The 26,569-nt window shown below is 45.0% G+C and overlaps 3 protein-coding genes across 8 annotated transcripts in view; 1 reads left to right on the top strand and 2 right to left on the bottom strand.

Annotated features, from left to right (window-relative positions):
- arhgap9 (Rho GTPase activating protein 9) overlaps positions 1 to 9,677 on the bottom strand; it is a 38,658-nt gene extending 28,981 nt beyond the window's left edge. For 2 of the 4 annotated variants that reach the window (XM_041241755.1, XM_041241758.1), the window contains exon 1: positions 9,557 to 9,677. The gene's annotated coding sequence lies outside the window, so the exon portion shown is untranslated. Of the gene's footprint in view, positions 1 to 2,746; positions 2,855 to 8,671; positions 8,761 to 9,556 lie in introns of those variants that run through there. The other 2 variants (XM_041241756.1, XM_041241757.1) reach the window with 2 other exon arrangements.
- A 227-nt stretch (positions 9,678 to 9,904) lies between these two features.
- Positions 9,905 to 21,650, top strand: mars1 (methionyl-tRNA synthetase 1). 2 transcript variants are annotated; one of them, XM_041241748.1, is made up of 22 exons: positions 9,905 to 10,123; positions 10,533 to 10,623; positions 10,848 to 10,926; positions 11,477 to 11,608; positions 11,933 to 12,008; positions 12,600 to 12,772; positions 12,965 to 13,077; positions 13,800 to 13,916; positions 14,322 to 14,525; positions 15,065 to 15,266; positions 15,933 to 16,007; positions 16,204 to 16,374; positions 17,014 to 17,109; positions 17,221 to 17,338; positions 18,032 to 18,245; positions 18,590 to 18,721; positions 18,887 to 18,991; positions 19,508 to 19,691; positions 19,806 to 19,877; positions 20,037 to 20,060; positions 20,618 to 20,737; positions 21,498 to 21,650. In XM_041241748.1, the coding sequence occupies exons 1-22, from the start codon at positions 10,021 to 10,023 to the stop codon at positions 21,648 to 21,650; spliced, it is 2,754 nt and encodes a 917-aa protein (XP_041097682.1). In that variant the 5' UTR covers positions 9,905 to 10,020. The 2 variants fall into 2 exon arrangements, with proteins under 2 accessions (XP_041097682.1, XP_041097683.1); XM_041241749.1 differs by lacking the exon at positions 20,037 to 20,060.
- Positions 21,651 to 21,720: 70 nt separating this feature from the next.
- On the bottom strand, positions 21,721 to 26,117 carry ddit3 (DNA-damage-inducible transcript 3). 2 transcript variants are annotated; one of them, XM_041241750.1, is made up of 4 exons: positions 25,980 to 26,117; positions 24,435 to 24,559; positions 23,908 to 24,061; positions 21,721 to 23,771 (listed from the first exon to the last, which is right to left on the bottom strand). In XM_041241750.1, the coding sequence occupies exons 2-4, from the start codon at positions 24,470 to 24,472 to the stop codon at positions 23,223 to 23,225; spliced, it is 741 nt and encodes a 246-aa protein (XP_041097684.1). In that variant the 5' UTR covers positions 24,473 to 24,559; positions 25,980 to 26,117; the 3' UTR covers positions 21,721 to 23,222. The 2 variants fall into 2 exon arrangements, with proteins under 2 accessions (XP_041097684.1, XP_041097685.1); XM_041241751.1 differs by having other exon boundaries at positions 24,511 to 24,559; positions 25,980 to 26,113.
- Positions 26,118 to 26,569: the final 452 nt, after the last annotated feature.

The following is a 26,569-nucleotide window of genomic DNA, read 5'->3' as shown; positions in this document are numbered from 1 at the left end:
CGCCACGCAGAGTTATTTCTTCACCGTAACACAGTTAACATGCCGATCGAATTGGAAACACTGCACTGCAAACCTCTAAGAAAGAAAAAGAACCAAAATATCTTCAGAACAAGAAGAGGGGGCAGCTGGTTGGAACACTTGTAATGGTACATTTTGCACAGTAATTCCAGTTTGATTATATTGAACAGTTACCATAGTTTACAAGGCTTGCAATAAATCCATTATCTTGGATCACACATTAAATCACATCCCAGGTTTATCTTCTGTTGGCTTATTAAAATAAACCCGTGCCACGTCACTCAACCAATAGAGGGGGCTGAATTAATGCAATTTGCTGATCCTCCACACAAATGGATTGGCTCAAGAACGGGGGTGTTAATGAGCAAATAATCTGTTTAGTGGTTTGCTGTTGGCTTGACTTAAGGGTCTGCAGATCACTGACCCATGGTGGAACGGGGACATTTCTTTAAAAGATAAAAACGTACAGTAACTTTCTTTCAATCTTTATATTTTAAGTGTTATAGAATAACAAAAAGGCAACATTTATTGACGCCCCGTTTTATTTCCACGCAACTTCAAATCTGTTCAGCGAGAGAGAGAGAGGCGCCGATTCTTCTTAGCTACGAAGTCTATTCACAACAGCCACGATGGGACGAGATAAAAAGTGTACAACGCCACACCGCGCCACGATAAAACACGTAGTTTTTATGCAAACCATTCACATAACCAGAATGTCACTGTAAATCGATTGCTATGCTTTGATTTGATTTACCACGGCCTTGTACTAAAAGACATTTGCTAGACTTGATACCATGTGCATAGCAGCAAACCTTTATAAAAGATGAGAGAAAGGAAACTGAGTTCAAGCCTTGTACAGCAGCTACTTTAAGCAACATTCCTAGGAGAGGGCATAAAGCAACACATTAAACAGGTCCTGTAACAGAAACGGAATCGCCAACAACAAAGAAAACAGTGTGTAACACCACTGCAACACAACCAATTGCAGACATAATGAAAGCACTGTTCCCTGCTCAGTTTCTACTGCCCTGCCACCCGGCACTAAGCTTGCCGTTTATATAACGACCGCACAAAAGAACAAGCTGCACTTCTCAGATAATTATTGAGAGCTTTAATTAGCTGGTTATGATGGCTTGGTTCAATAAGTGCCACGGCTGCTTGCTACGCATCGATCCAAAATGCCAGCAACAGGTCTGCAAAGTAATCCGGCGTGCATGGGTAGGAACTAGATATTCAATACAAAAGATATCTACAGTATGCTATGTTTTATTAACCATGCCTCAAGCCTGCCCTGGACTGGAGGGAGCCCCCTTTCTCTTAGGGGGTGAGGGGGCAGTGTTAACACCTTGAGGTTCCGCCGGGACTGAAAGCGTTAAAGCTGCAGGGAGAACAAAGAAAACATGCAGTGAGCAGAGAAAGAGAGAGGAGAGAGACAGTTCGACTTCCTGCCACAGGAAATAACCTCCAGAACGTCACACCACAGTGCTAACCCAACTATCCTCGCCGTCTCATCAAACACACCAAGACCATGCACGCTCACAATTTCCACTTGTCACCTTTTCCCTTTTAATATCCGATCGAATCAGCAAGAGCCGCTTCTGATCTCATTTTAATTGCATATTTACCATCCCCCTTGCTAATTTTGAGTGGTTCTTTACCTGGCTTTGAGCCGAATACAAAACCAGCTTCTACGTTCCACTGAAATCATGAGTCAATTTGACTTTACAACTTAGCTAGCTCCACCAACTCTACGTAGACATACATAAACGTAGGGTCTGGCAGAGTTCAAAGGTAACATCGTCACATGGTTTTGGGGCTTGAGGGAATGCTGTTCAGTCCGGGCACTTAGGATTCTCCACACAAGCGCAAAACCAGATAAAGGGCAAGTTTAGAGAAAAAATGGTGACACCACATAACCACTGGCAGGAAGCTTCAAGGCAGAGGAAAGATTGTGTCCTGCAGCCATGAACTACATTAGGGGACGTAAACAAACTGGTAAGCCAACGTGGCCTGGTTTCTGATGGTTATCAGAGTATCTCCACACTGTGTAGGTTTGTCTGCTGTGCAGCCCATTGATTCCCCAGCTCTGGCCATAAAGAAAAGAGCTCTTGTTGAGATAGCATGGGTGATGTAACCCAGTGTCAGCAGACAACACAAGGGGGACTGCCGAGTGGAGACAGTGACACTCACAGAACTGACCTCCTCACTGCTGGTGAGATGCTGTGGCTTGCACACCAAACTGCACCCTTTCTAGAAAAAAAAAAAAAAAAAAAAAACACACACTGGGCTCCAGTTTGCAAACTAGCAAGAAAGGACTGAAGAATAGAGCCTTTTCAGCGATTAAATGATTTATTTCACCAAGGACCTTAAATATATTCTTAGCATCAAGCATGACGATAACGTCCCCATCCCACCCCCCAATTGCTACGGCCGGACATTAAAAATCAGAGCAGCATCAACGCCCCTCCCCCCAGCAATAGATATACAGCTTGTTTAATTTCCTTCTCTTGGATCTCTCTGCATTGGGTCAGAAGCAAAGAATAATGAAACTTCTCTCACAGCCCCACAATAAACACGCTGCACAATGTATCAAGATGGTTTTCAACAATAAGCGCGGCCTGCATGTCACATTTCGTTGATTCAGCCTCAATCATTTCTCCTCCAGCTAATAAAACATGCAAATATTAAAAAAAAAAAAAAAAAAAAAACAAACAAAACAACCACCCACCATCTTCACTGGCAACTCACTGCAATCCTCAAGACCAGTCAACCCAACCAGAAGAGACTTAAACCACCATCTGTCACTGCGCCCCTCTAGCCAAGAGTCTCGGGATTCCTGAAACAGAGCATGACACACGAAATCGACACGCTGAACCACACTCCGCTCACACGCGCTGCACAACCCAGGGCATGAGCCAGTTGGTGCCCTGCAGCTCTAATAATTCAACATTATACAGCAAGTATTGTAAATTACATCTGGACAGTGCTTTGAGTCATACTGCACGATTCTTAAATATTAGACTCATGGAAATTTGGAGCAAGACTGTTGAATGAGTCCAGTATATATATGGCTCTCTCAGTTGGCAGGGTAGCCCAGCTCCGACACACGATCGTTTCAGTGCAATTGCCCCCCACTGGGGGCTTGCGTCAGCTCTGTGGTGAATCAGCAGCCCTGTGGACAGACCAAGCTGAGCCATGACCTCCTCCAGCACAGGGTCAGGCTCCACGAGTCGCATCCACTCCAGTTTATTGAATTCATTTCTGCCACTTCATTTGCAGTAGAAGTGCACTAAAAGTTGCAGATTGATCATCTAATCAATCCATATATACCTTGTTACAGCCTTACCCTCAATGGCAATGCATATGTTTGACACTATGGTAGCACAAGCTATGATGATACCACTGGTGTTCTAGCAAGAATTATACAGCTGATGATAGAAAGCCATGCACACTGATGGTAATTCACTGTAGTATCACAATACTTTATCACTAGCAGATGGCATTGTCATCCATAACTCTTAAATACTCAACATTGCTTAAAGTAAAATACATTTAAATTCAATCACAAACGTTTCAAATAGAAGTCTTTCAATGAAACGACTGTCATTCAATTGAAGCTTCTTTTTCTAAATAGAGATAGTGTGCTTTAGTATCAGGGTCACCCTGTCTGTGCTATATTCATTATTGGTTCCAAATTCATGTTGGCATTATTAAATGAGGTAGCTTGGGTACAATGGTGTAATAATGATGCAGAAATGAAAGTGTGGATTTATATACTACTGTATATAAGCAGTACTATAACTATTTAGGCATACATGTAGATCTTAAAAAGAAACAAATTTATTAATAATCAATCTCTGTAAATCTCATGAGCAGTTTTGAAAGAAACGTGTTATAGGGATCGTCTTCTAATTGAAAAGATATTGGGCGTACTGCTGCCACACTAACGTTAAATAATGTTCTGTTTGTATTTGAGGTATTCCCCATTAGCACAAACAGCAGTATACAGTGTGATACACTGGTGTACACCCTTGTGCATTCAAATGAATGTAAGATACCGTGCGAGGAACACATTCTTACACACTGTGTTGTTTCCAATGCTCGGGGGGCTGCGTAGATTTTGTTCCACGGGATTGTAAAGGCTGTCAGTCCCTCAGATGAAGACAATCATTTCCTCCTCTGTTCTATTAACTGGAGTGCAGCATATCGACGTTTCTCCAGTAATGAGCTGCACTAGCAATTGGTTTTTTTCGGATGGGCGATTATTGACTGTCAGGAGCAGTCAACTGGAACTCATTCCACCCGGCTGCCTGCAGCCTCTATCAGCTAACCAAGCCCAAGTCACAGCCTTGCTATACAGATTCATTTAGCCTTTTTTTTTACGTTACAGAACTGCTGAATATTGCCCTGGATGTCTGCTCTTTGTATAATGTTGCTGAATCTTAGAGCTGCAGTGTCCCTCAATCATATTCACTAAAATTGGTGATGTTTTGCTACAGTATTAAAGTATTGCATTTTTTATCCACAGCAGGTGTATGCAAGAATGCGAGACTCGGACAGGTGCCTCCATTTATCCCCAGATACCCTCACAAATTGAGGGTAAGCCACGTCCTTACCAAAGAGCCCCACTGATAAAGGCACAACCACAGTGTGCAGGGGGAGATACAGGCAGGGGAGCACAAGTTCCTGACTGTGCAAGTTGCCAGTCTTTGCGAAGGATTGCCTGCAGGTTAGGGAGGAAAAACCGGCAGGGGCTGTTTCTCCTCATTGCGCAACAGCGGACCCTACTGGCCAGGCGGCTGGCGAGCTCAAAGAGGCCGGCATTTCTCAGACACCCGCTCTGAAGTTCCTTGGACTTCAACTGGCATTGGTCATGTGATCGGAGGACAACCGCTGACCTTCAGGTCTTCCGAACTGTTGGCATACCGAACCGAATGGAATTGAACATTCTGAACTGGAGAGAAAGTCTGGGGTAAATGAACTGGGCACTCTACATTTATTAAATAAATACATAAATAAATAAATACATAAATAAATAAATACCCAGGGTAACTGTTAGTAAAACTTGAACATGATTGTGATGCTCTGCAGGTTTAAAGGACAGTATATATAAAGATGAAACCGACAGGACAGCTGGGCTTTCTCTCTCTGACACACACACACACACAGGCATGTGAAAAGACCAGTTCAGACAGGAATAAGGAGTACTTTGCAGGAAATCCTGCTTTGTGTTGAAACAGTCTGATGAAAGACAGTGATCAGTTATTTGTGACTTCAGTTCTGCCGCATCACAAATATTTTCTCATTCTTCTCTAGCTGGCTTTTTAAAACTAAATTCATCATTCTCTCTCCCACAAATTGGGGGAGGTGAATTCAAGTCATTTTCCCTTCAATTCAATTTTGTGGATGCTATTTATACAAAAAAGATACACTTTTATGGAATCTTTTTTTCCCCTTCTTAAACTTAGATTAAACAGCCGAGAGAGAGAGAGAGAGAGAGAGAGAGAGAGAGAGAGAGAGAGAGAGAGAGAGAGAGAGAGAGAGAGAAAACAGCCCTGAATAAAACATTATTAAAATTGTTTAAAATTAGGGTTAAATTCTATTTATCAAAAAAAAAAAAAAAAAAAAGGTAAATTTTAAAATGGCAATTGTAATGGATTTCACTGTAATAAACTGAAAAGAATGGAATTTGCTTTTCTTTGTTCTGCTATTTGGTAAAAATCTCAGACTCTGTAATGAACTTGGCCTTGTTGCTGCTTGTTAAGAATCAGTCTTAAAGCACCTCAAATATAGGCCGCAGAGCTATATGTGAATCTGGCTTAGGGACCTTGATCTCACCAAGTAGTGGGGGGGGGGTTGGAGGAAGAGACTGTCACATCATAACTGGGATTGAGCTATTTAGCCTCTCTAAGTCTCTCTTGTTAGTATCAGCAATGGGTCTGTCAAAAGTCCTTTAAACTCAGAAAACTGGAGCGCTATACTTCTCTGTAAACAGGAAGCAGAAACCCGCTGTATGTTCAGTGGTTGCCGAATGCAAACGCTTGCAGAGTTCTTATTGTTATAGAATTGTACCTCTTTCAACACCTGTATTGCGGTCCACAAACTTCCACACTGTACAGTAATTAGCAATCAGTTCTTTTCTTTTTTCTGTCTTCATGACGTTTGCAATCATCCTTATTGTAATTGGTGCGTCTTTATAACAGTAAGGGCCAGCGCCACCTAGTGCACAGCAGTGTATTGCAAGCAGTAAACTAAAGAAAACGTGTATCAAGTGGCAGATCACTAGATGGCGCTGGCTGTTCTAAAAAGAGAGCGTGATCTAGCCTAGGTTACAGTGGCACGCAGCTAGAACTAAAGAGCAGCTTCAGAACTCTGAAAGAACCACAGACTCATAAAAGAACTAAGACAACGTGCTAAACGGAAAGCAGACTTGGAGACAAATGATACCTCAATAATGGAACATCAAAACCTAGAGCCATTCCGAATGACAGCAACACATCACAACAGCAGAGGGGGGAGGTTGGGGTCTTATAAAAGCTAGAAAAATCTCGAATGTATCCACAAACTAAATCTGCTCTATACTGCATGTCTTTATAGCAAAGTCATCGTGGTTTAAAAATAGCAAACAAGAGTCTGTTAGCAAGGTCAGGGTGTGAGCATAACAGCTTGAAGAGGCTCTGGCTCCAGTACTCTTCTTAAATGACACTGCAAACAGTGACTTTCTAGCAGTGAAAAGATTGCTCTGATCCAGACCGCGTAGCCTAACAAAAACACAGAAGACGAACTCAAACGTTGCATTTATTAAAATACAAAAGTGTTGCTTACTGTGTTCAAATATAATTGCAATTGCTCATTATTTTCCATTATACTGAATTACATGTCGCTTTGTAGTTTTCCAATATACTTACAAACATACAAAACTTAAATGGGACACTTTCGAAATCTTGCATGAAATTCTGTACTGCTATTACAGCTTCCAGTCCTTTTCATGCGATTTCATTTTGTCGTTTCTTTCAATACACGATATGAAATAAGAGATTTAAATTATGTTCATACGGGGCGATTCTAGGTGATGCAAACTGCATGGCCAACTGAAGCCAGGGACCCCAGTATAAAAACAACAGCAGTGACAGAGCCCATGCTGCAGGACTCTGCGTGAGCAGGAACAATGGTACTCTGCTATTGTGCTAAGCCTCAGCCTCGAGGTCATGAGAAAACACAGACTAGAATGGTTTTAATAGGGAAACGGGCAGTGAACTCTTAATTAGCGACACTGCTCTGCGTTTTAATGAACCCTGTAATGAAGGGCCATGCGAGACGTGTGCCTGCATTACTCCAAAACACAAAACAAACAGCGTTACAATCTCCAAGTCTAAGAGCTCACATTGTGACCCCAGAAATGCAATTGCAAAGCGTGAACGATTGATCGTTTCTACCACTGTAAAATGCTTGGGTCTTAACACTAAAATCCAACCTTGCGATTTAAATGTGCTACTGTACTGGCCTATTGAGGTCACGTGACTACTGTTTTGTTCTGATGGTTAGTATTCAGGTATATTCTCTGGTTTTCTTAGTTCCCTTTCTCATCCAGTCAAAGATAACCCTTTCTCCATTGCGTTGTTTTCAGTGATACAGACCACACAACATAGAGCATTTGTAGTTCGTTGGTACACAGCAGCATTCTATGATTCTCTCATTAACAGCGTCCGCCGAACATTAACCTTTTCAGCGCCACATTACGTTCACCATGTTATGGATGCAGACCACCTGCTTTTCAGACAGTGTCCTCACAAGCTGTATTCTATGATTCTCTCAATAATGCTCCAGTGTAGACAATGTCCAGGACAAATGCCCCATTTCACAGCCGTACCGTTTTTAACCTCTGGACCTAGCAATGATCCAGATCCCACATTTCCATAGTACTACCTTTTAAAAAAACAGCTAATATACAGAGAACTTGGATAAATAAAGAATTTGAAAATGAAGGCTTTAGAAGGTGATGCTACTGTGGCTGAAGCAGAGAAAATTTTAATTTCACCACCACCAAAAAACAAGGGGACATAATATTCCTGTAGGAGCCACTAATCCACAGCAAAGCAAAAACACCCACAACTTTGAAGGCAGTGGCTCTGATAAGCATACATGAAGACAGCACGGCCCCCAGCTTCTCAGGCAACAGGTGTGCAGGGCTGGGATACCTCATAGCTTCCACGTGATCTGTTGCGCTGTTTTCAGTGAAAAAGCAAAAACTCTTCCTCGCATTCTAGCTTAAAGACTCGTACTACTGTTTGTTACTCGTGGAGGGTTTTCTTAATGGCACTGTCTCCTCGAAACGAACGAGCACTTCATTCAAAATTACGAAATTCAAATTTCAACTGCACATCCGGCTTTTCACTGGGGAAATGACAGACACGACAGAGAGAGAGAATAATAATAAACACGAATGAATGCACAGAGAACACAAATAATATTACTACTCTTAAGTTCAATCGAGCATTTCACCGGGAGCCGCGCTTGAACCGCGGTGCCACCTCTGGGACTATAGCTTTGTGTTTCAACATATCTGTTTATGAACTAAAGTAAAGATTTCTGCCAAGATGGTACTTTGTTACTGCGGACTAGGTGGTAAAAAAAAACAAACAAACAAACCTACCGTTTTGTGTCCGTACTCTTGCGCTTACTAGCTACAAAGTGTGGGTTTTGAACCTGCCGCCTTTTCCATACAAGACTGCATTGACTAGCTGTTGCTGATAAAGCTTGCTGCACCCAGAGCAAGGAATGACAGCCAACACGATCTATATTGCACAACCACACTCGTGCATAAAAATAAAATGTTACCGCACTGCAAACAAAAAGTATCATTTGGTAGCAAATCTTAAAAACAGCACAACGTTTTCCCTCGCAGACCGCTGTTCCCCACCCCTTTTCCCTGTGCGGGTTGCATCGGATTAAGATACTAGAAATGTCGCTTTTATCGGATAAAACTGTGTATCTGCTAGAAACACGGCAATAGCAAACCGCAAATCTAAGTGTAATGTACCGTACCAAAACAGTTCCTCGGTACTTTTCACTAGCACACACCCAGGGTACACAGATCATGCCTCGATACGCATTCGGTTGCAATGCAAAACGTAGGACAGAAGTTTTATTTTCAGACATGCTCCCTACAGCAGCAATACCAGCCAAATAAAACATTAACAATTAAAATCCGATATGGAAATAAAGCTACCTGCTGAAATCCTCTAGAATTTAACACGCATTATTATTATTATTATTATTATTATTATTATTATTAGAAACGAACGCGCTTTATTTCTTGTCTGTCTGAAGCAAGCACTGTGCAATATCATACCTAGAGAGTTAATTGCCCTTGTACTGAAAGAGAAGATGTAGGTTATCCTTCATTCTCTGTTATTAATATAATACACTACGTGTGTCACACCGGGGGGGAAAGTTTTAATCTCAACTTTCAATGAAAACTCTCCAATTTAAACCCGTGCAAAAGACACGGAACTCAAATGTTTGTTATGCCACTTACCTCAGTTTGGTTGCTGTTTAAAACGCTTTGGGTTTTAATTCATTTTTGCAGATAACTCGTATACGCGCAGCCACCGCTGCGATACAGCCAGCTTGCTGTTTGCTGCTGCTCCGCTAGGCTACAGGCGAGAGCCGTTACGTCACCCTCCACTGCCATGTGACCAGAGTGTGTTTTGACACAGCCGCTGCTCCCTTGTCACATGATAAGGGTTGTGTTCCCGACGACGCGTCCTTACTATAAAGATAGGGCGTGTGGGAATTGTAGTCCATTCATGTCACATTTCCATTAGGATACACGAACGGGTCCTGCTTTAAAAACTACATGCTCTCCCACGACCCTCTCCGCGGAGAAGGAGTTGGGTGTTCGTTGCATCAGCGAAGTGGGATGCTTGCATGCTGAAGCACATTTTTTAGTTTGTTTTTTAATTGGGATCGTGTTCGTATTTTAAGCAGTTTGATTTCACAATGAGGTTGTATTTGACTGAGGGCAACCCGCACTGTTTGAAAGTCGTGGCTGCGGTGGAGCTGACGGGAACCAGATGCGAGCTGCAGTTCGTTGGTGTTGAAGGTGGGTACGGTACAGTAAAGTGAATAAGCGATGTCAGAACCAGCAGAAAATATACTGGCAGCAGCCTTTGTTGGGGGGTTTCCTATTACCAGTACAAATTCTACAGCCAGTAAGAAGCCCCGCACGATGTTGCCTGTAGCTTCACAGCTTCAGGGCTGAGGAAAGATAAATACTTATATTTTAAAGACCTTAAGTTTGGAGATAGTGAAATGCGTTAACAATTCTACTGGTAGTAACTTCGACCAAAGTTAAATACATTAGCAGGCAATTACAAGCGATTACAAGCAGTGTTTTTATGCGGTGTTAATTGACGAGACTGAGTCTGTACTGTCCGTATTCACATGGCATGTAGTTACGTGCCCCCTCTTACTTGAAATGAAAGTCTTTTTCTTTTTCTTTTGACTTGCAGAACGAGTTGTGCCGTTCCTGTCTCATTCGAAGCTGCCGTGTCTGCAACTCGACAGTGGGAACTATCTCTTTTCCACCAATGCCATCTGCCAGTAAGTCAAACCGGATGACCTTTCCCAGCTGAACACATCCACCTACCGCTCCGAGGAGGCTTCTAGATGAGACACGCTTGCTTCAGTTTGCTTCAGTTTGCACGCTTGCTTCAGTTTGAGCTGTGAAACGCGGGCTCGTTCATTTCATTCATTCGTGTGTTGCTGTAGGAGACAGTATACAAAGTCGGTTAGAAGTGCACTAATCTGTGATAACGTGTTTTTAGGTACCTGTTTACCCTTCGTGGAAAGGAACCCAGCGACTTAACCAACCAGTGGCTGGAATGGGAAGCAACTGAACTCCAGGTAGGGATCCTCTGCCACAGTGCTGTCTGGGATACAGAGATGCACTAACTAGTAAAACATTTTAAATAGCAGTTCTCTAAACTGCAGCTCCCCAGCTAACTAACATCTAACTGTTCTCGGTCTTGCATGCAGCAAAAGCGCTGGTGTAGGGAAGCTGGTGAAACATGACTGCCTATTTCAGGGATGGCAATCGGACTCCCATTGCATAGCAGATCCGTTCCTGGTTATGCTATGAGCTTGATAATAAGATGCCCCTGAGCCTGTTGCCGATACACTGTGGCTAATCAAGCTGGAATAAGGGAGGAAACACTATGCAGTAGGAGTCTTATTCCCATCCCTGTGCTTTTTTAGTCCCAGTTAATTATAAAGCAGTCATTTGTTAAACAGAAGTGGGTCATGCCCCATCTATTGCAAGGCACCGTGCAGATGATGTGCTCATTGCGTTAGGTTAGTGGCTGCAGTTGCCAGAGCTCTGGGTGATTGCAGTAGATTGATTGCGTGATGATTGCATGGTGTACAATACAGCCCTGATGTGATGTCCTGTGTCCAGACTGCACTCTCGGGGGCTCTGTACACAGCGGTGGTCCAGGGAAAGAAAGAAGAAGCTGCCGGCACCCTTCAGAAGAAATGGACGTACATCGACCAGAGCTTGACGAGAAGATCGTTCCCTTACCTGGCTGCAGTGAGTCGGTTAACACCTGTCGAGAGCTTATGATTCGAGCTTCTGACCAATAAAATAAAATAAAATGCAGCTAGTCTTCATCATGCAACCCATTCTGGTACAAGGGACACACGGGTGTCCATGCAACTTTGTTATTTCTCATTTTGTGTATCTGTTTTATAATGGCTAGATTTTTTGTTTTCAAAGTTATGGCAAGGCAAATTCTCAAACCACGTAGAGTTCACACAACAGTGTTAAAAAAAAAAAAAAAAAAAACTTGAGACAAACCAAGAATTTAGGTCGTTTTACCCCAATCCGTGTCACCGCTTTCATGTTTCCTTACAGGACGCAATAACAGTTGCAGACATTGTCCTGTGGGGGGCGCTTTATCCTCTCCTGTCTGATTCTGCTTTCCTGCTTGGTAAGAGGACCAGGGTTGGGGGTCAGATCCTGTTTTTTCAATTCCAATTCCTTTTTTAAAAATCAATTAAACGCATTTAATTGCACAATTACAATGTTATTGTGTTGTGCTGGTGAAAAGTTATACACATGTTTGCTCGATAAACCCTCTGTCGTAAAAGGAGCTGTAATTGATTTAAAAAAATTAACAAAGAAATTGACCCAAACCCTGCGCAGAACTGATACTCTGCCCTATTCACAAAACTTGTTGGGCTTGAGGAATGTTTAAAATCACATTTGTGTAATTTTTTTCCCCTTAGGTTTTTTGTTTTGTAAAGGCATTGAAGAGTTGGAAATAGAGTGAAAATAGAAACTAGATTAGGTAGACGACAGGGATGCAAATAAGACTCCTGTTGCTTTAGCAATTTTACCCATCCCAGATTTTACTACAGTAACCCCAGTGTCTAGGTCACAAGCTCAGGTGCGTCTTATTATTAAGCTCCTAGTAAAACCAGGAACAGATCAAACTGCTGTGCAATGGGAGTCTCATTTCCACCTGTGGATAATTACAGTTGTCCTCTTGACTGACAGCCCCGTGTCTCTGTGGTTTCAGGAGATCTGAAGGCGCTGAGGGGCTGGTTTGAGCGTGTGTGTGCAGTGGCAGCCTGCAGGAAAGCCGTCGAGTCTATCCTGAAGGGGAAAGGGCTGCAGGGTTTGAAACCGTACCTCCAGAAGCAGCCAGCCCCCTCCCAAAGAGCAGAAACGCCAACCAGCAACGAGCCAGAGGTACTGCCAGACCATAACCAGCAACATTGCAAATGCAGACTGAGCCAGTCCAGAGAGAAAGGAGGGCCAAGCAATGCTACCCCACTGCCTTTAGCTCTTCCCAGCTAACAGAAAAGGATCAGGGCAGGGGGGGGGGACAACACTTCCTTCCAGAGCATTAACAAGCGCGCCCCCTTGTGTTTTGTCTGCCAGGGGGGTGAGTCAGCGGATCGAGTCCTGACCGAAGAGGAGATTCGAGCTGCAGCCGATTCCTGGAGTAAAGGACTGTCTGGCTGGCCCAAACCCAAACTGATCCAGCACCCTGTGTGAGTCTGTCTACTTGGACGCTTGCTGTTTTCGAAAGAACACACCTTGAGCTACTTATTATTTATTTATTTGCCAAGTGCCTTTATCCAAGCCGAGTTAGTGTTACTGGGCAGTACAGGGTTACAATGCAAGCTTAATATTTAAGTACAGTGTAGTTTACAGTAAGTGCAAATAATACTGCTAAAATACAACAGGAACTGGGATGCAACAAGCGAAGATCACAGCAAGTTCTATCTAGAGCGACACAGTAGTGCAAGGGTAGTGCATTAGCTGAGGATCCAGTAACGTGGTGCACACAGCAGGTCAGGCAAGTCCAGTGCATGATAGAAGCGGCAGAGCAAGAGATCCACAAGTGCAGTCTGAGCAGGAGGGTCTTGAGGAGGTGGTGGAAGGCGGTGAGAGACGGCAGCTGGTTTTCATCGGCTGCACCGGACCACACCCAGCTAACTTTCTGCTCTAACTGCTCGGTTGCTATCTACTGCTCTTTCCCCCTTCATCAGTCAGATCTGGGTCCTTGCTGGCAGCTCTATAGCTAGTGTCCAGTCAGCTAGTAGTGCTGCTGTTTTAATGAAACATTTAAACCAAACTTGAAATATCAGCCACCAAGTTCATTCAGTACTGGGTTTACGTGCGGAGAGCTTGATCTGAATAGTCTCCTCTTGCAGCTCTAGTTATTCGGATGCTTTAGTACCTTTGCCTGACCTGCTGCTTTTGCCTCTAGCCTCCCTCAGCCCAATGAGAAGAACGTCCTGATCACCAGCGCCCTGCCCTACGTCAACAACGTGCCTCACCTGGGGAACATCATCGGCTGCGTGCTGAGCGCCGACGTCTTCGCAAGGTGGGGACCCCGCCCTGATAATCCCACGCCTGCCTGCCGCCTGCTAGGGGTCCCAGGTGTGGAGTTTTGAAAGACACATACTCTGACGAGCATATTCTTATTTTCCAAAACTTCAAGAAATGCTTTTCAGCACACCCTAGGGCACCTGCAGGGTGAAACTAATCCCGGAGTTAACCGTGGGTAGGTGGTTGATGCAGTCCTGGGTGACTTTCCAGTGCTGTATCTCAGCTGGCTTCATTTGCATTAGAATCTGTGTTTAAAGTTATGGAAAGATCAACTGCTTATCCGGAAGTATTGTCATAACTTGAATGCTGGTACCGCCCAGGTCCTGTTAATGAACAGTACTGGGTTCTGGTGAAGCAGTGGCTGGCTTCTTTACAGTGCTGCCTGTCTGTTTCGCTGCAGGTTCTGCCGGCTGCGGAACTGGAGCACGCTGTTCGTGTGCGGCACGGACGAGTACGGCACAGCCACGGAGACCAAGGCCCTGGAGGAGGGGCTGAGCCCCCAGCAGATCTGTGACAAGTACCACGCCGTCCACGCGCAGATCTATCAGTGGTTCGGCATCTCCTTCGACCACTTTGGCAGGACCACCACCCAGCGGCAGAGAGAGTGAGGAGGGGCTGCACCAGAGGGGGGCGCAAACTTGCCGCTCGGTTTAATTCGGGGAGACCTCTTTTTAGAAATTCTTACTCGTGATTCTTCTTTATGTAATATATCGGGTCGTGATTCAGGGATGGGAATAACACTCCCATTGAGACATCTGAGCTGGTCACCTATACACTGGCAAATCAAGCTGTGCAACAGGATTCTTAAAGGATGATAAAGGGTTATTTATCGTGCTACTTGATCAAAAGTGCTACATACATTGATAGACACACACATACAGAGGGTCTTCGTAATTGTGTAATAATCACACAGTATGTTATGAGATCATAGCCAATAAGAAGCGTCTGTAAGAGGCTTACTCTAAGTTTTACTTGCCACATATTGAAACTGCTATGCAATAGGAGTCTTATTTTCATCTCTGTAGTATGTGACAGATAGACAGGCATGATCTGTGCAGAAGGGTGCCTGTTTTTTTCAAGGAGGACCCTACAAGGTGTGGCCCCTGTAGAAACCATGCCCTGACCGGGGGTGTCTGTGTTCAGGATCTCTCAGGATATCTTCCGGAGGCTGCTGGAGAGGGACTTCCTGCTGCAGGACACGGTGGAGCAGCTGCGGTGTGAAAGCTGTCAGAAGTTCCTGGCTGACCGCTTCGTGGAGGGATTCTGTCCCTTCTGTAACTACGAGGAGGCTCGCGGAGACCAGTGTGACAAATGTGGCAAACTCATCAACGCCACTGAGCTCAAGGTAAGGCTTTCAAACCCTTCCCGTTTTCCTCTTCATAAGATGCAGCGGTTAGAGCTTTCTTTACACCACAAATCAAAACTACAGAAGCAATGGGGTGCTCTGATACAGAAGCAATGGGGTGCTCTGATACAGAAGCAATGGGGTGCTCTGATACAGAAGCAATGGGGTGTTCTGATACAGAAGCAATGGGGTGCTCTGGTACAGAAGCAATGGGGTGCTCTGGTACAGAAGCAATGGGGTGTTCTGATACAGAAGCAATGGGGTGTCCTAATACAGAAGCAATGGGGTGTTTTATAGTTGGTGTAGACACATACTCTTCCTATGTCATTTCATTTTTGTCTTATCAAAATGGTCCATCATAAGTGACCTTTTGATCTTGCTCTGCATCATATACTGGTAGCCAATCAGAACAATCCCGTGTATCATGATAAATACTGTACCGTGACCTGCATGTCACGATACGTTCCGCAGCGTGAGATTACTGGATCATTGCACCCCTAATATCCGGGGTCAGACGAATGTCATGATTCATAGTTTTGCATGGATCCAGAGCTTTCAGATGAAACTTGGTTAGGACGTTCTTTTAGCACAAAGCATCGGTTCTCAAAAGCTCTCGGTTTTGTTTAGCAGCTATTTTTTATTTTTTTATTTTTTTTTCTTCTGCAGAATCCTCAGTGCAAGATATGCAAAGGAACTCCTGTTGTCAAATCCTCCAAGCATCTCTTCCTTGACCTACCAAAGGTACACCGGGCAGAACGCCTGACGCAGCGTTGTGTCTGAACCCCTGTGTGGTTTGAGGTCTGAGGGTAACTAGGGACGTCGGCTTCTGTTTGATGAAAAGCCACCAATCAGAATGAGATTCTACTTTGTGATGTTAAACTGTTGACATCCCTGATGGTAATATCTGTATGTCCACCCCCCCCCCCCCCCCCCTCAGTTGGAATCCCGCTTGGTGAAGTGGCTGGAGGACTCCATGGTCTCTGGTAACTGGACCCCCAACGCTCGCTTCATCGCTCGCTCGTGGATCCGTGACGGCCTCAAGCCACGTTGCATCACCCGAGACCTCAAGTGGGGCATCCCTGTGCCCCTGGAGGAATTCAAGGATAAAGTACGCCTCTATTAACCAGCTCAGTGGAACTGCACGCAGTGGCTCTCCCAAACCCTTTGCACACCCTTAGGGTTACTTGACTAGGGCGCTTTTTTGCTATTTAAGATCAAATTAAGCTTTGAAACTTTAACAAACCGGGAATGTTTGTCACCAATCAGAATAGCCTTAGACACAAGCACTGCAGCGCAAGCTAATGTATCTGTAGAAGACTGAATTTGTACAGCGTTTAGTTATATATGAAAAGGCGCATGAAGAACGTGAAAGAAATCGTAATGCTGTGCTTTTTACTACTATGTAAACGCAAAGGCTAACCACTAAATTTGGCCTGCATTTTTTGACAGCACTTTGCATGCAAGTCTAAACCCCCTGCCCGTTATGATCTCAAGGTTCGGTATCTGCCTGTCCACACAGCTCGGGAGGACTGAAGGTCAGTGGGTGTCCTCTGATCCCCAAGCCTCTTTACACCTAGGAGCTCCACAGCGGCTGTGAGCTGCCCCCCCCGGGGGACAAAGGCTAGCCCTGCAGGTGTCGTCTTGCGCTCGCTGGGCATCTCACCAGTAGGGTCCCTGGCGATTTTGCTAGATGCAAGAGCCAAATGCAGCGCTCCCTATGAAATAAAATGCCTTCCTTCTGCTCCAGGTGTTTTATGTCTGGTTTGACGCTCCAATCGGGTATCTTTCCATCACTGCTAACTACACCGACCAATGGGAGAGATGGTGGAAAAACCCTGAGCAGGTGAGAGAGAAGCTGCATACGGGTGTGTGTGTGATACCTGCCCTGGAGTTTGACCTGCCTCTGCCAGCACTGTACTGAGTGTGTGTGTGTGTGTGTTCCTGGGCTCCACAGGTGCAACTGTATAACTTCATGGCCAAGGACAATGTCCCGTTCCACAGCGTGGTCTTCCCCTGTTCACTGCTGGGAGCTGAGGATAACTACACCCTGGTCAACCACCTCATAGCCACAGGTACAACAGCATCAGCAACGAGACGCAGACTTCATGCAGTGGATTTTGCCTTGTGTTTCATGCCTTTTTAGTTTCTTATCACCCCCTGTTAGGAGTACAGCTCCTCAGCAATGGGAATATTCACTGGTAAAGCCAGCAGGAAGACGGGAGCAAGGTACAGTTACACACAAGCATGTATTTGTTTCATGTGACATACAATCACTTGGCTGGCTCGGATGATCAACACAGCAGACTTAAAATGAGAAAGTGAAACTAGGGATCAGAGTTCTATGGGTAGCTTATAAGGACCTGTACCTAGGGTTGGGCCACCGTTTGCCCTTGATAAGACTGGGCATAGACCCCACAAGGTGTTGGAAGGTGTCTTCAGAGAACCATTAGCATATCAGTCCGACCACTTTCCCTTCGTTTAGCCATCGCTGAAAATCGTAGTGCATGCCTTTATTGAATGCCATAAGATCTTATCCCCTTTTTTGATGTTGCAATTATGCTGCTCCCAGTGCTTCAGGGCTCTGGTGATCAGCGCAGTCTCTAATCCAACCAGGTTCCTAATAGCGGCCAGGCAGGATATGATAAGACAGAGCTGACACTGAAGAAGGCTCAATCCTAAACGTTTGTTTGCTTGCCTCAGTGTTTCCTCGGCGTGCCGCCCCCTGGCTGCAGGACTCCATGCTCTGCGTCTGCTCTGCTTTGTAGAATACCTGAACTACGAGGATGGGAAGTTCTCAAAGAGCCGCGGCGTGGGTGTGTTTGGAGACATGGCGAAGGAGACGGGCATCCCGGCTGACATCTGGCGCTTCTACCTGCTGTTCATCCGCCCAGAGGGGCAGGACAGTTCGTTCTCCTGGAGCGACCTGCTGCTGAAGAACAACTCGGAACTGCTCAACAACCTGGGCAACTTTATCAACAGGTACAGAGCTGGGGGCACCAGCGCTACTATTTTAATGAGGGTCTATGTTGTACAAGTAAGCTAGTCTTGGAATCCAATTCCATTTAAATATAACAGCTGAAATATGCAAGATACTAACAATTTCATGTAGCAGTTACATGGGAAGATATTAGATGGTAAGTTGAATAGCTTAGGCATTAGTGTCTGATGTAAAGGTCATTGCCTGCAGCCACAGCTGGTTGTCCTGAGATGAAGCTTCAAGAAACTCTTCTGGGAACTGTGATTGGCTGAGACGGTCCGCGAGGTTTGGGGTTTAAAGCTCCTTCAGGGTGAATATCTTTTGTTCCCTCTCGGTGTCTCTCCAGGGCTGGGATGTTTGTGTGCAAGTTCTTCGAGGGTCGAGTCCCCGAGATGGAGCTCCACGACGACGATAAAAGGCTGCTGGCTCAAGCCACCTGGGAGCTGAGACAATACCTGCAGCTCCTGGAGAAAGTCAGGTGAGAGACCGGGCAGGGGGAAGCTCTAGACCAGGGGTTCTCAAGCAGGGCTCCTGAGCACAGTCTTCAGTGTAAGCAAATTATCTTTACTGCACTCGTACTAGCTCCAAAACGGTTTGGCACGGAATAAAGCTTGCGCTGTCTGTCGCTCGTGTGTGTTTTCAGAATCCGCGATGCGCTGAAGTGCATCCTGAACATCTCTCGCCATGGCAACCAGTACATCCAAGCGAACGAGCCATGGAAACGGATCAAAGGGACCGACGCGGACAGGCAAGTGGAATTTTCACATCAACAGGCTGCCGCCTAATTACCCCTCTGTTTAAGTATGAGGATCTGTGGACAGCTCTTGAAATAATTTAGAATCTGGTTAAGTAGACACGGACTACCTAAATGCAAGTACTGTTTTTACAGGCAGTTCTGTTTTCTACAGCGTGTCCCAGAAGTCATCATATAGGCACCATTGTTTTATATTGGTTGTCTCTCTAGTTCTTGCAGATTTTGAAACATATTTAAGCAAATTCAGGTCACTTTGTGTGGTGCAGGGGGTCAGTTTTACCAACCTAATCAGCATGTGATATTATATTGTCAGTGATGTCTGATTAATGCTATATGATTAATGAACAGTGACTGTCACTACTTGTGGGTACAGCGTTATTGAGAGTTGTGCGTATGCTGTGATATCGCTGCTTTAAAATGTTTGCTTGCATCTCGTAAAGCGCGTCTGCCAGCCGAAACTCGGTCAGGGCGTTGCTGAGCTGCACTGATGCCCGTGTTCTCCAATCACAGGAAGCGAGCGGGCACAGTGACTGGCGTGGCAGTGAACGTGGCGTGCCTGCTGTCCGTCATGCTGCAGCCCTACATGCCCAGCGTCAGCGCCTCAATCCAGGAGCAGCTGCTGGCACCAGCGCAGTGCAACGTGCTGGCGGACGAGTTTGTGTGCATCCTGCCCGGCGGGCATAAGATCGGAACGGTGAGCAGCGGGCTTGCTTTACGTGGCATTTTGAAAACCTCATCGAAAGATTAATTGGCGAATTATTTATTTATTTATTTTGGTTTGTCTGAATTTCTCCCGTCCGCTTCGTAGGTTAGCCCTCTGTTCCAGAAGCTGGAGACAGACGAGGTTGAGTCTTGGAGGAAGCGTTTTGGAGGGCAGCAGGTAAAGCAGCCCTTGTTTCGTTTCTCTGTTTTGTTTTTTTATGGGGGGGACGCCTGCTTTGTTTCCCTGCGGTTCATTATAATAAAGAGGCTACACAATTCTCTTGAGCTGCCGCTGTACTGTTCCTCTCACCCTCCTCTTTCTCTGCTCTGTTTCTAGCCGGAGGAAGGCTCTGCAGACCAGGTAAACTGCTCGGTCCTACACTGTGTTCTTACAGCCTGTCCACTGCTCTGTTTTCTATAATTTTTTTTGCATTGTCCAATGCTAAACACTATTAACTTGTGTTTGTGCGTGTGTTCTGATTTTGCATGTGACTGAAGTACTGCTTATTGCATTGTGATCAATCGTGGTATTAACATTTAAACATATCTCCAGATATCTGGAAAACTGCCTTTTTAAATTGTGACAGAACTAGCTGTTAACAGTCAAGCTCAATTGTATGGGATTGTTAGGTGTGGAGGTGTCTGTCTGAATGTATGTCATACTCAGATTTTTAAATGTGTCCTGCATCTATAGCTATTCCACAAACTGTAACGCAATCATTTTAATACCTTTCCCCATGATACCTAATTACATAAAACTCTTAATATCACTTCTCCAGCTTACAACTGTTCGCTGCAACTTCTTATTCTGTATGATATGGCCATCAACTTCACACTGTTCGCTGTGATTTTGATTTTACAGCTATGGCGGGGATGTATGTTTCTGACGCAGTTAGTTGTTTTTTTTCTTGCATTTAGTCAAAGACTGAAGCCAAGCCAACCGCTGAGGCGAAAGCGGCCGCCCCTGTCGCTGAGGATGCTGGGAAAGGCGCGGATCCGCAGAGAGCGAAGCAGCTGGCAGAGGAAGTGACGAAACAGGTGAGACCGAGCAAAGCAAACGGACACTTGAGCCAAAGTGGCAGAACAGTAGATGGCGCTGGCTCCTGCCTCAAAGATACACTGATCTGGCCTTCATTATGTATGTCTGTGGCAAGCAATTGGAACAGAAGAGCAGCTTCTGTATTTGAGAAACTGCTGTAAGAACCACAGAGAATAAGTACAATCTAAAAAAAGTCTGAAAGAAATCTGTATAATCTTACTGTACATACATAAATCATCCTTACATTTTGCATATATCTAAATGAGCACGTATCTAATTCTTATTAAACTTAATAAGGCCGTTTTTATTCAGTTAAGATTAGCAGAATATCAGGATATATATACTTTTTAACAACTTAGATTGCGCTAACGTTGAATTTACAGCCTGGTTAGATCTGTATGGTGCTGATACACGGCTGGAGCTAAGACTCTTATTGCTTAGCAGTTTCACCTATTCCAGGTTTTACTACAAGCTTGATTAGCCACAGTGGGTCTTATTAAACTCATAGTAAAAACAAGAATGGATCAAACTGCTGTCCAGTGAGCGTTTCCATCCCTGTATGTCCCAGATACATTTCTTGTTGTATAAGAGCGACAGAGGGTTCTAGTGGTTAAAGGAAAGGGCTTGATACCAGGAGGCTCCCCGCTCAGCCACTGACTCACTGTGTGTGACCCTGAGCAAGTCACTTAACCTCCTTGTGCTCCGTCCTTTGGGTGAATAATTCATAATAGTTTGAAAACAATTCGGTCGATGTTCCAGGGGGAGGTGGTGCGCGAGCTAAAGGCACAGAAGGCGGAGAAGGCAGTGATTGGGGCAGAAGTGACCAAACTACTGGAGCTGAAGAAGCAGCTGGTCTTGGCTGAAGGAAAGACCGCCGAAGCCCCAGCACAGAAAGGGAAAAAGAAGAAGTGAGAGCCAGACTCGCCCGGCTTCAAGACTTGCAACGTCAGAGAGGACAGCCACGCTCTGCTGAAATACTAAACTTTTTCTGTGTGTGTGTGTGTGAAGGGTTGTAGAGTTGTGATATTTTACTGCAATCAATAAAAGTGCATTTCAGAGACTGACAAACTGTTTCTTTGCAGTACTTTATCACCAATACGAGGGGTTGGAACATTAACAGGACTTAACAAGGAATGGGCTATAGTTACATATACAAATAGTTGGGTAGTACATGGTTTAGCTTAATATGAACGGTAAACCATTTAAACTAAATCCAAGGTTCTCTCACATAAAAGCAGCTGAGTTTTTCTGTAGATGGCAGGTTCATCTGCAGAATTGCACATTGCTTTCTGTAATGCATTTCACGAAAAGGTACAGCAGAACGCATTTAAAATAAAGTCCATTGTCTTTTAGCAATACTGCATTTTTGGCTTCAACCCCTGTAGATCAAGTTTTTACTATTCAGTAGATTAATGTCAACACATTTTTATTAAAATAAAACATGTTACAGTATATACCAAACTATAACAATATGCATGCATACATATAGATTGAATAGAAAAATTCCTTTACATATAGTAGGTGTGTACAGTACATTAGACTTTGCATGCACCAGATTACATGTAATTAAAGTTATGTGAAACAATTATAAAACTTAAATCCACTAACAAATGATTCATATTTTAGGACTTGCAATTGAAAGCCATTATTCAGGACGGTATACCATGATTTAGAATGATGTGATGGAAGCCTACAATTGTAGCTTACTTACACCCCCTACTGGAGGATTGGGAGCACTGCAAGACCACAATCCAGACATCTAGAATTACATTAAATTCCATTAGAGAGAGATTTACTAGTTACTTCTACCTTTTAAATTCCATTTCACCTTCCACTTCATAACCTACTCAAGACCAGTCAAGTGTTTGAGTGGAGCTGTGCTTGGACCTGTCAATGTCACTCTGATCAACAGGGCACAAAGGAGTAAAACACTGATACAGTAACACATCCTTTACTGAAGCTTTGGAAACTCAAGAGTGCTTGACCTAAAATATCAGGCAGTCCATGAGTGGTGCTAACCAGGGTCTGTGAAACCAGCCTTTGACACTACACTGGTTATGTTAAATGAAATAAATTTTAGGATACAAGTTAAAAGAAATTTTACTGTATTCAAAATCCTGGATTTAAAAATGATCTGGGCAAAAATGCAATCTCGTTTACAAGCCTGCTCTTTGAACCGTTACCACAGACCTATTAAGAGCTACCTTAAAAAGGAGAGCCATTCCATCCTTTCTCTAGATCTGTATTGCTATATAAAACAGCTGGATCTCTGGTCACATCCGAAATCTGCCTGCAGTGATCACCCCGATCGCATTGCCCACAAGCTAATCAAATAGTCGGACAGACTGTTGCAGGCATTGAACAGGCTACTGTCCTTACAGTGACAACTGCTAGAACAGTAGCTGATAATGCCAGCAAAGGGGCTACTACAAACCTCCCAAAGAAGTTTCAGTAAACCTTTTATAACTTATTTTTTTTTAAAATTCAGGATTTTTTCACGTTCACAAGTTTGTCGATCAGCGCTCTCCGGGTCCTCTGCACCTCCTCGCTCAGCCTTTCGATCTCCTTCTTCAGCCTCTCGTTCTGCTCTCTCAGCTCTGTTACCTTCTTCTCGTTCTCCAGATCCTTGTCCTTCCTGCTCTTCTTGCAGCTGCTCTCTTCGTTCCTGGCCGGGGCTCCGCTCCTCTTGCGTTTCTGCCCCCAGCTTGGGACGGAGCTCACCAATTCATTCCCGGAGCTCGGACGGTGGCTGGGCTTGAAAGGGCTGCTGGGGGCAGATTCAGCAGCCCAGGGCTCTTCGTCACTGGAGGACATAGTCAAGCTGCTCTCTGGCTCCGGTTCTTGTTGCTGGAGGTCATCCCCATCCACGCCCAGCAGCTCGTAGAACTCGGGCAGGAAGAGATCGTCCAGCGCGCTCTGCTGTTTGGAGACCTCCACGCTTAAATCTGCCACCTCCGTACCAGCATCTCCCCCACCGCCGGTCAGCCAGGAGAGGGAGCAGGTTTCCAGGACGTCCAGGATGTCCGGCTCCTCCTGCATAAGGATTTGTTAATTTATTACCAACAAGTTATTTAAAATTTAGTTCTCCCATACACAATTTGAATCATTAAAATAAAGAAATCCAATATTTCAAAACAGATAAAAGCTACTCTGAATGGTTCTTGCTGACCTGCGTGCATTCTGGCAGCGCGCTGCACTGGAAGGTCTCCGTGTCGGAGCACAGGATGTCCTGCAGGTCCTCGTACCAGGCCTCCAGCTCAGCCCCACACAGAGTCCCCGGGGGGTACAAGGGAAACACCATCGACTCTGCGGTCATTGTCCCACTGGAGGACAGAATGGGACAGGTTAGAACAGGGCAGCAAGAAAGTAAGAACTACAGCTGGTGCGCCAATCATTAAGACAATAACTCCAGTGCACTGAAGAAAAAATAAACATGATCTCATAACACCAGCCATGTTAGATCAGAAGACAATGGCCAGCAACACATTTAGCCGATAACCCTGCAAATACTAAATGCTTTCTGGAAAAATTATGTTCTCATGACACCAGTGATCAATATCTCGAAGTGCTAGGTCTTGACCATCTTGAAATCAAAACATGAACCCCAATCTGACAGCTATCTTAGATCACAGGCTCGAGTGAAGAGTGCGCTTAGATTTTCTGTTACACCGCAGGTAAGAAGTTGCCCACACTTGCCCGTTTAAAGACAGACTCGTGCTCTCTCCAGCCCACATCACGGCATTCCAGTTGGTTCGGAGGAGGAAGAACTCACCTGCTGATTATCACGTTTGGCGATGCGTCGGCAGCTTGCCCCTACAAATCTAGAAAATTTGAGAAAGGGAAACCAGGTTAATACCCGTCGGCAGGGTCTGTCGGCTACATCTGTTCTCTTTGGGTCACTTACAACTTGTAACTGATTCAAGGAGTCCCTGGAACATGACCTCATCACTAACTCAGCAGGATTTTTTGAGCAGAAACTGTTTGAGGATGGGTGGCACTGTGGGTGCCATCTATCTGTCCTGGGTTCAAAGCCACATTAAGAAGTAGGTCACAAGCCAAGCCAGTACAATGGGCTCAATTTTAAATGGTCCTGATAAAACCTCGGAGATGTACTGGCTGTGTTTTGCAGGCGTAAGCTTATATAGTATACTAAGGGAATACATAACCTAGTCCCCAGAAGTAAGGCATGTCTACAGCCATCAGTCCTTCACCTGCCAAAATGTATCCTTAGGGGTCACAAAAGCTGGTAGAAACTGGGAAAAGCTTTCTGGGGTCCCCCCCCCCCATTAGTAATTATACTGACAGTATAACCCCCCCACCAAATAGACAACCAGAAAATGCATGCGCGCATAAAATGGCGGCGTATTAACGCAATTGTGTTTCTTAAATATATAGCCTGCTGGATAATTGCTACCCGTGTCTGGGTTTAATGAACTGCAAGATGCAGGGCACTGGCGCCTCGTTGTAAACACACGACGCCCCCTGCAGGCGTCTGCAGACATCGCACGCTAGTAAATTGATCTCTTTCAGAAGACACCGCCGCTGCGATTTTCTATTTCTGATGCTACTCGAGTTAATGGCAGAGAACAAGGGCGCTCGTATTCGGCTCTTCAGCCCTACACGTAAACGGCACCATAAGCGATACTAAAATTAAACGAGAAACGCAAAAACAGTGGCATTTAAAACGCGTTACTGCACATGCTTACAATCGCTAGGTTACACATTTATCACAACAACTGTTTACATAAGTACATGTTTTATTTGCGATACTACGTTGCGTAATTTAATGACTTGGAGGAAAGCGACAGAGAGCAAGATCTTCCTGTCACGCAGCTCAGACGCTTCAAAACAGCAAACTGTCGAGCTGCGGGACAAGTTTAACCGCTCTGGTCACATTACCAAAAAAAAACAACAACAAGACAGAAGCATATTCAAATACAAAACGCATGCACGGTTGCTTTTGCTGCAATATTACTTTTCTATCACTGAAACGCTGTTTGTTAGACTATCTCGGACAGCAGCTCTGCATTACATCACGGGTGGGTGGCTGCATAAAGAAAACACAGGAATAAAAAGCGAGACGCCTGTAAGATAACAGAACAGGCGCAGTAACGTGTTTCACCCCCACGCCGAGCTGCCCTGTTTCCTTCAGCTCGGACACGCCGGCGCTGTTACTATAACACGTGAATACATTAACACAACCCAAGCGGCTCCAGACAGCTCATTAGAAACCAGCCTTACCCTCTTTCGTTTATTTGTTCTCAACTGCCTGGGCTTCGCGGTGTTTGTGTTTTTTGGAGCGCAGATGCCGTTCATGTTAATCATTGTCGAGTCGAGTCACCGGTGAGGCTCGGAAACTCCCGGCGATTACTATATATACAGCGGGGTCAACCGAACTACCCGGGAGAGAGCAACCCAGCCGGAGCGCCAACGCGCAGCTGTGAGAGACAAGCGAGCTGACCACTGAGAGGCCGCTCACAACCTGACTTCGCCTAGTGATATCCAATGGAGTGGGCGGAGGAGCGTGGAAGGCATGGAGGCGGGCGTTTAACTAAGTGATGCAGTCACAAGACTGCCAGGACAAAGGGGCGGGGTCGGGGGCGGGGTCGAGGGCGTGGCGTGGGCGTGATCGGGGGCGTGGTCGTGATCGGGGGGGGCGTGGTCGAGTCATGTGAAATGATGCAATCCCTCGCAACCGGCTTCTCAGACCGCTTTGAAACTTTGATTCTTTTGTTTTAAGGCTGAAAAGTTGGCGTGCCCTCGTTTTCTAACACGATGCACATATACACGTGTGTACTTATTCAGTTGGCGTGTATTCCATTGCAAAAGGA

Source organism: Polyodon spathula, unplaced genomic scaffold (genome assembly GCF_017654505.1).
Source record: "Polyodon spathula isolate WHYD16114869_AA unplaced genomic scaffold, ASM1765450v1 scaffolds_812, whole genome shotgun sequence".
NCBI lineage: Eukaryota > Metazoa > Chordata > Actinopteri > Acipenseriformes > Polyodontidae > Polyodon > Polyodon spathula.
Note: the sequence above shows the minus strand (reverse complement) of the source record. Positions and strands in the feature narration are given on the sequence as shown.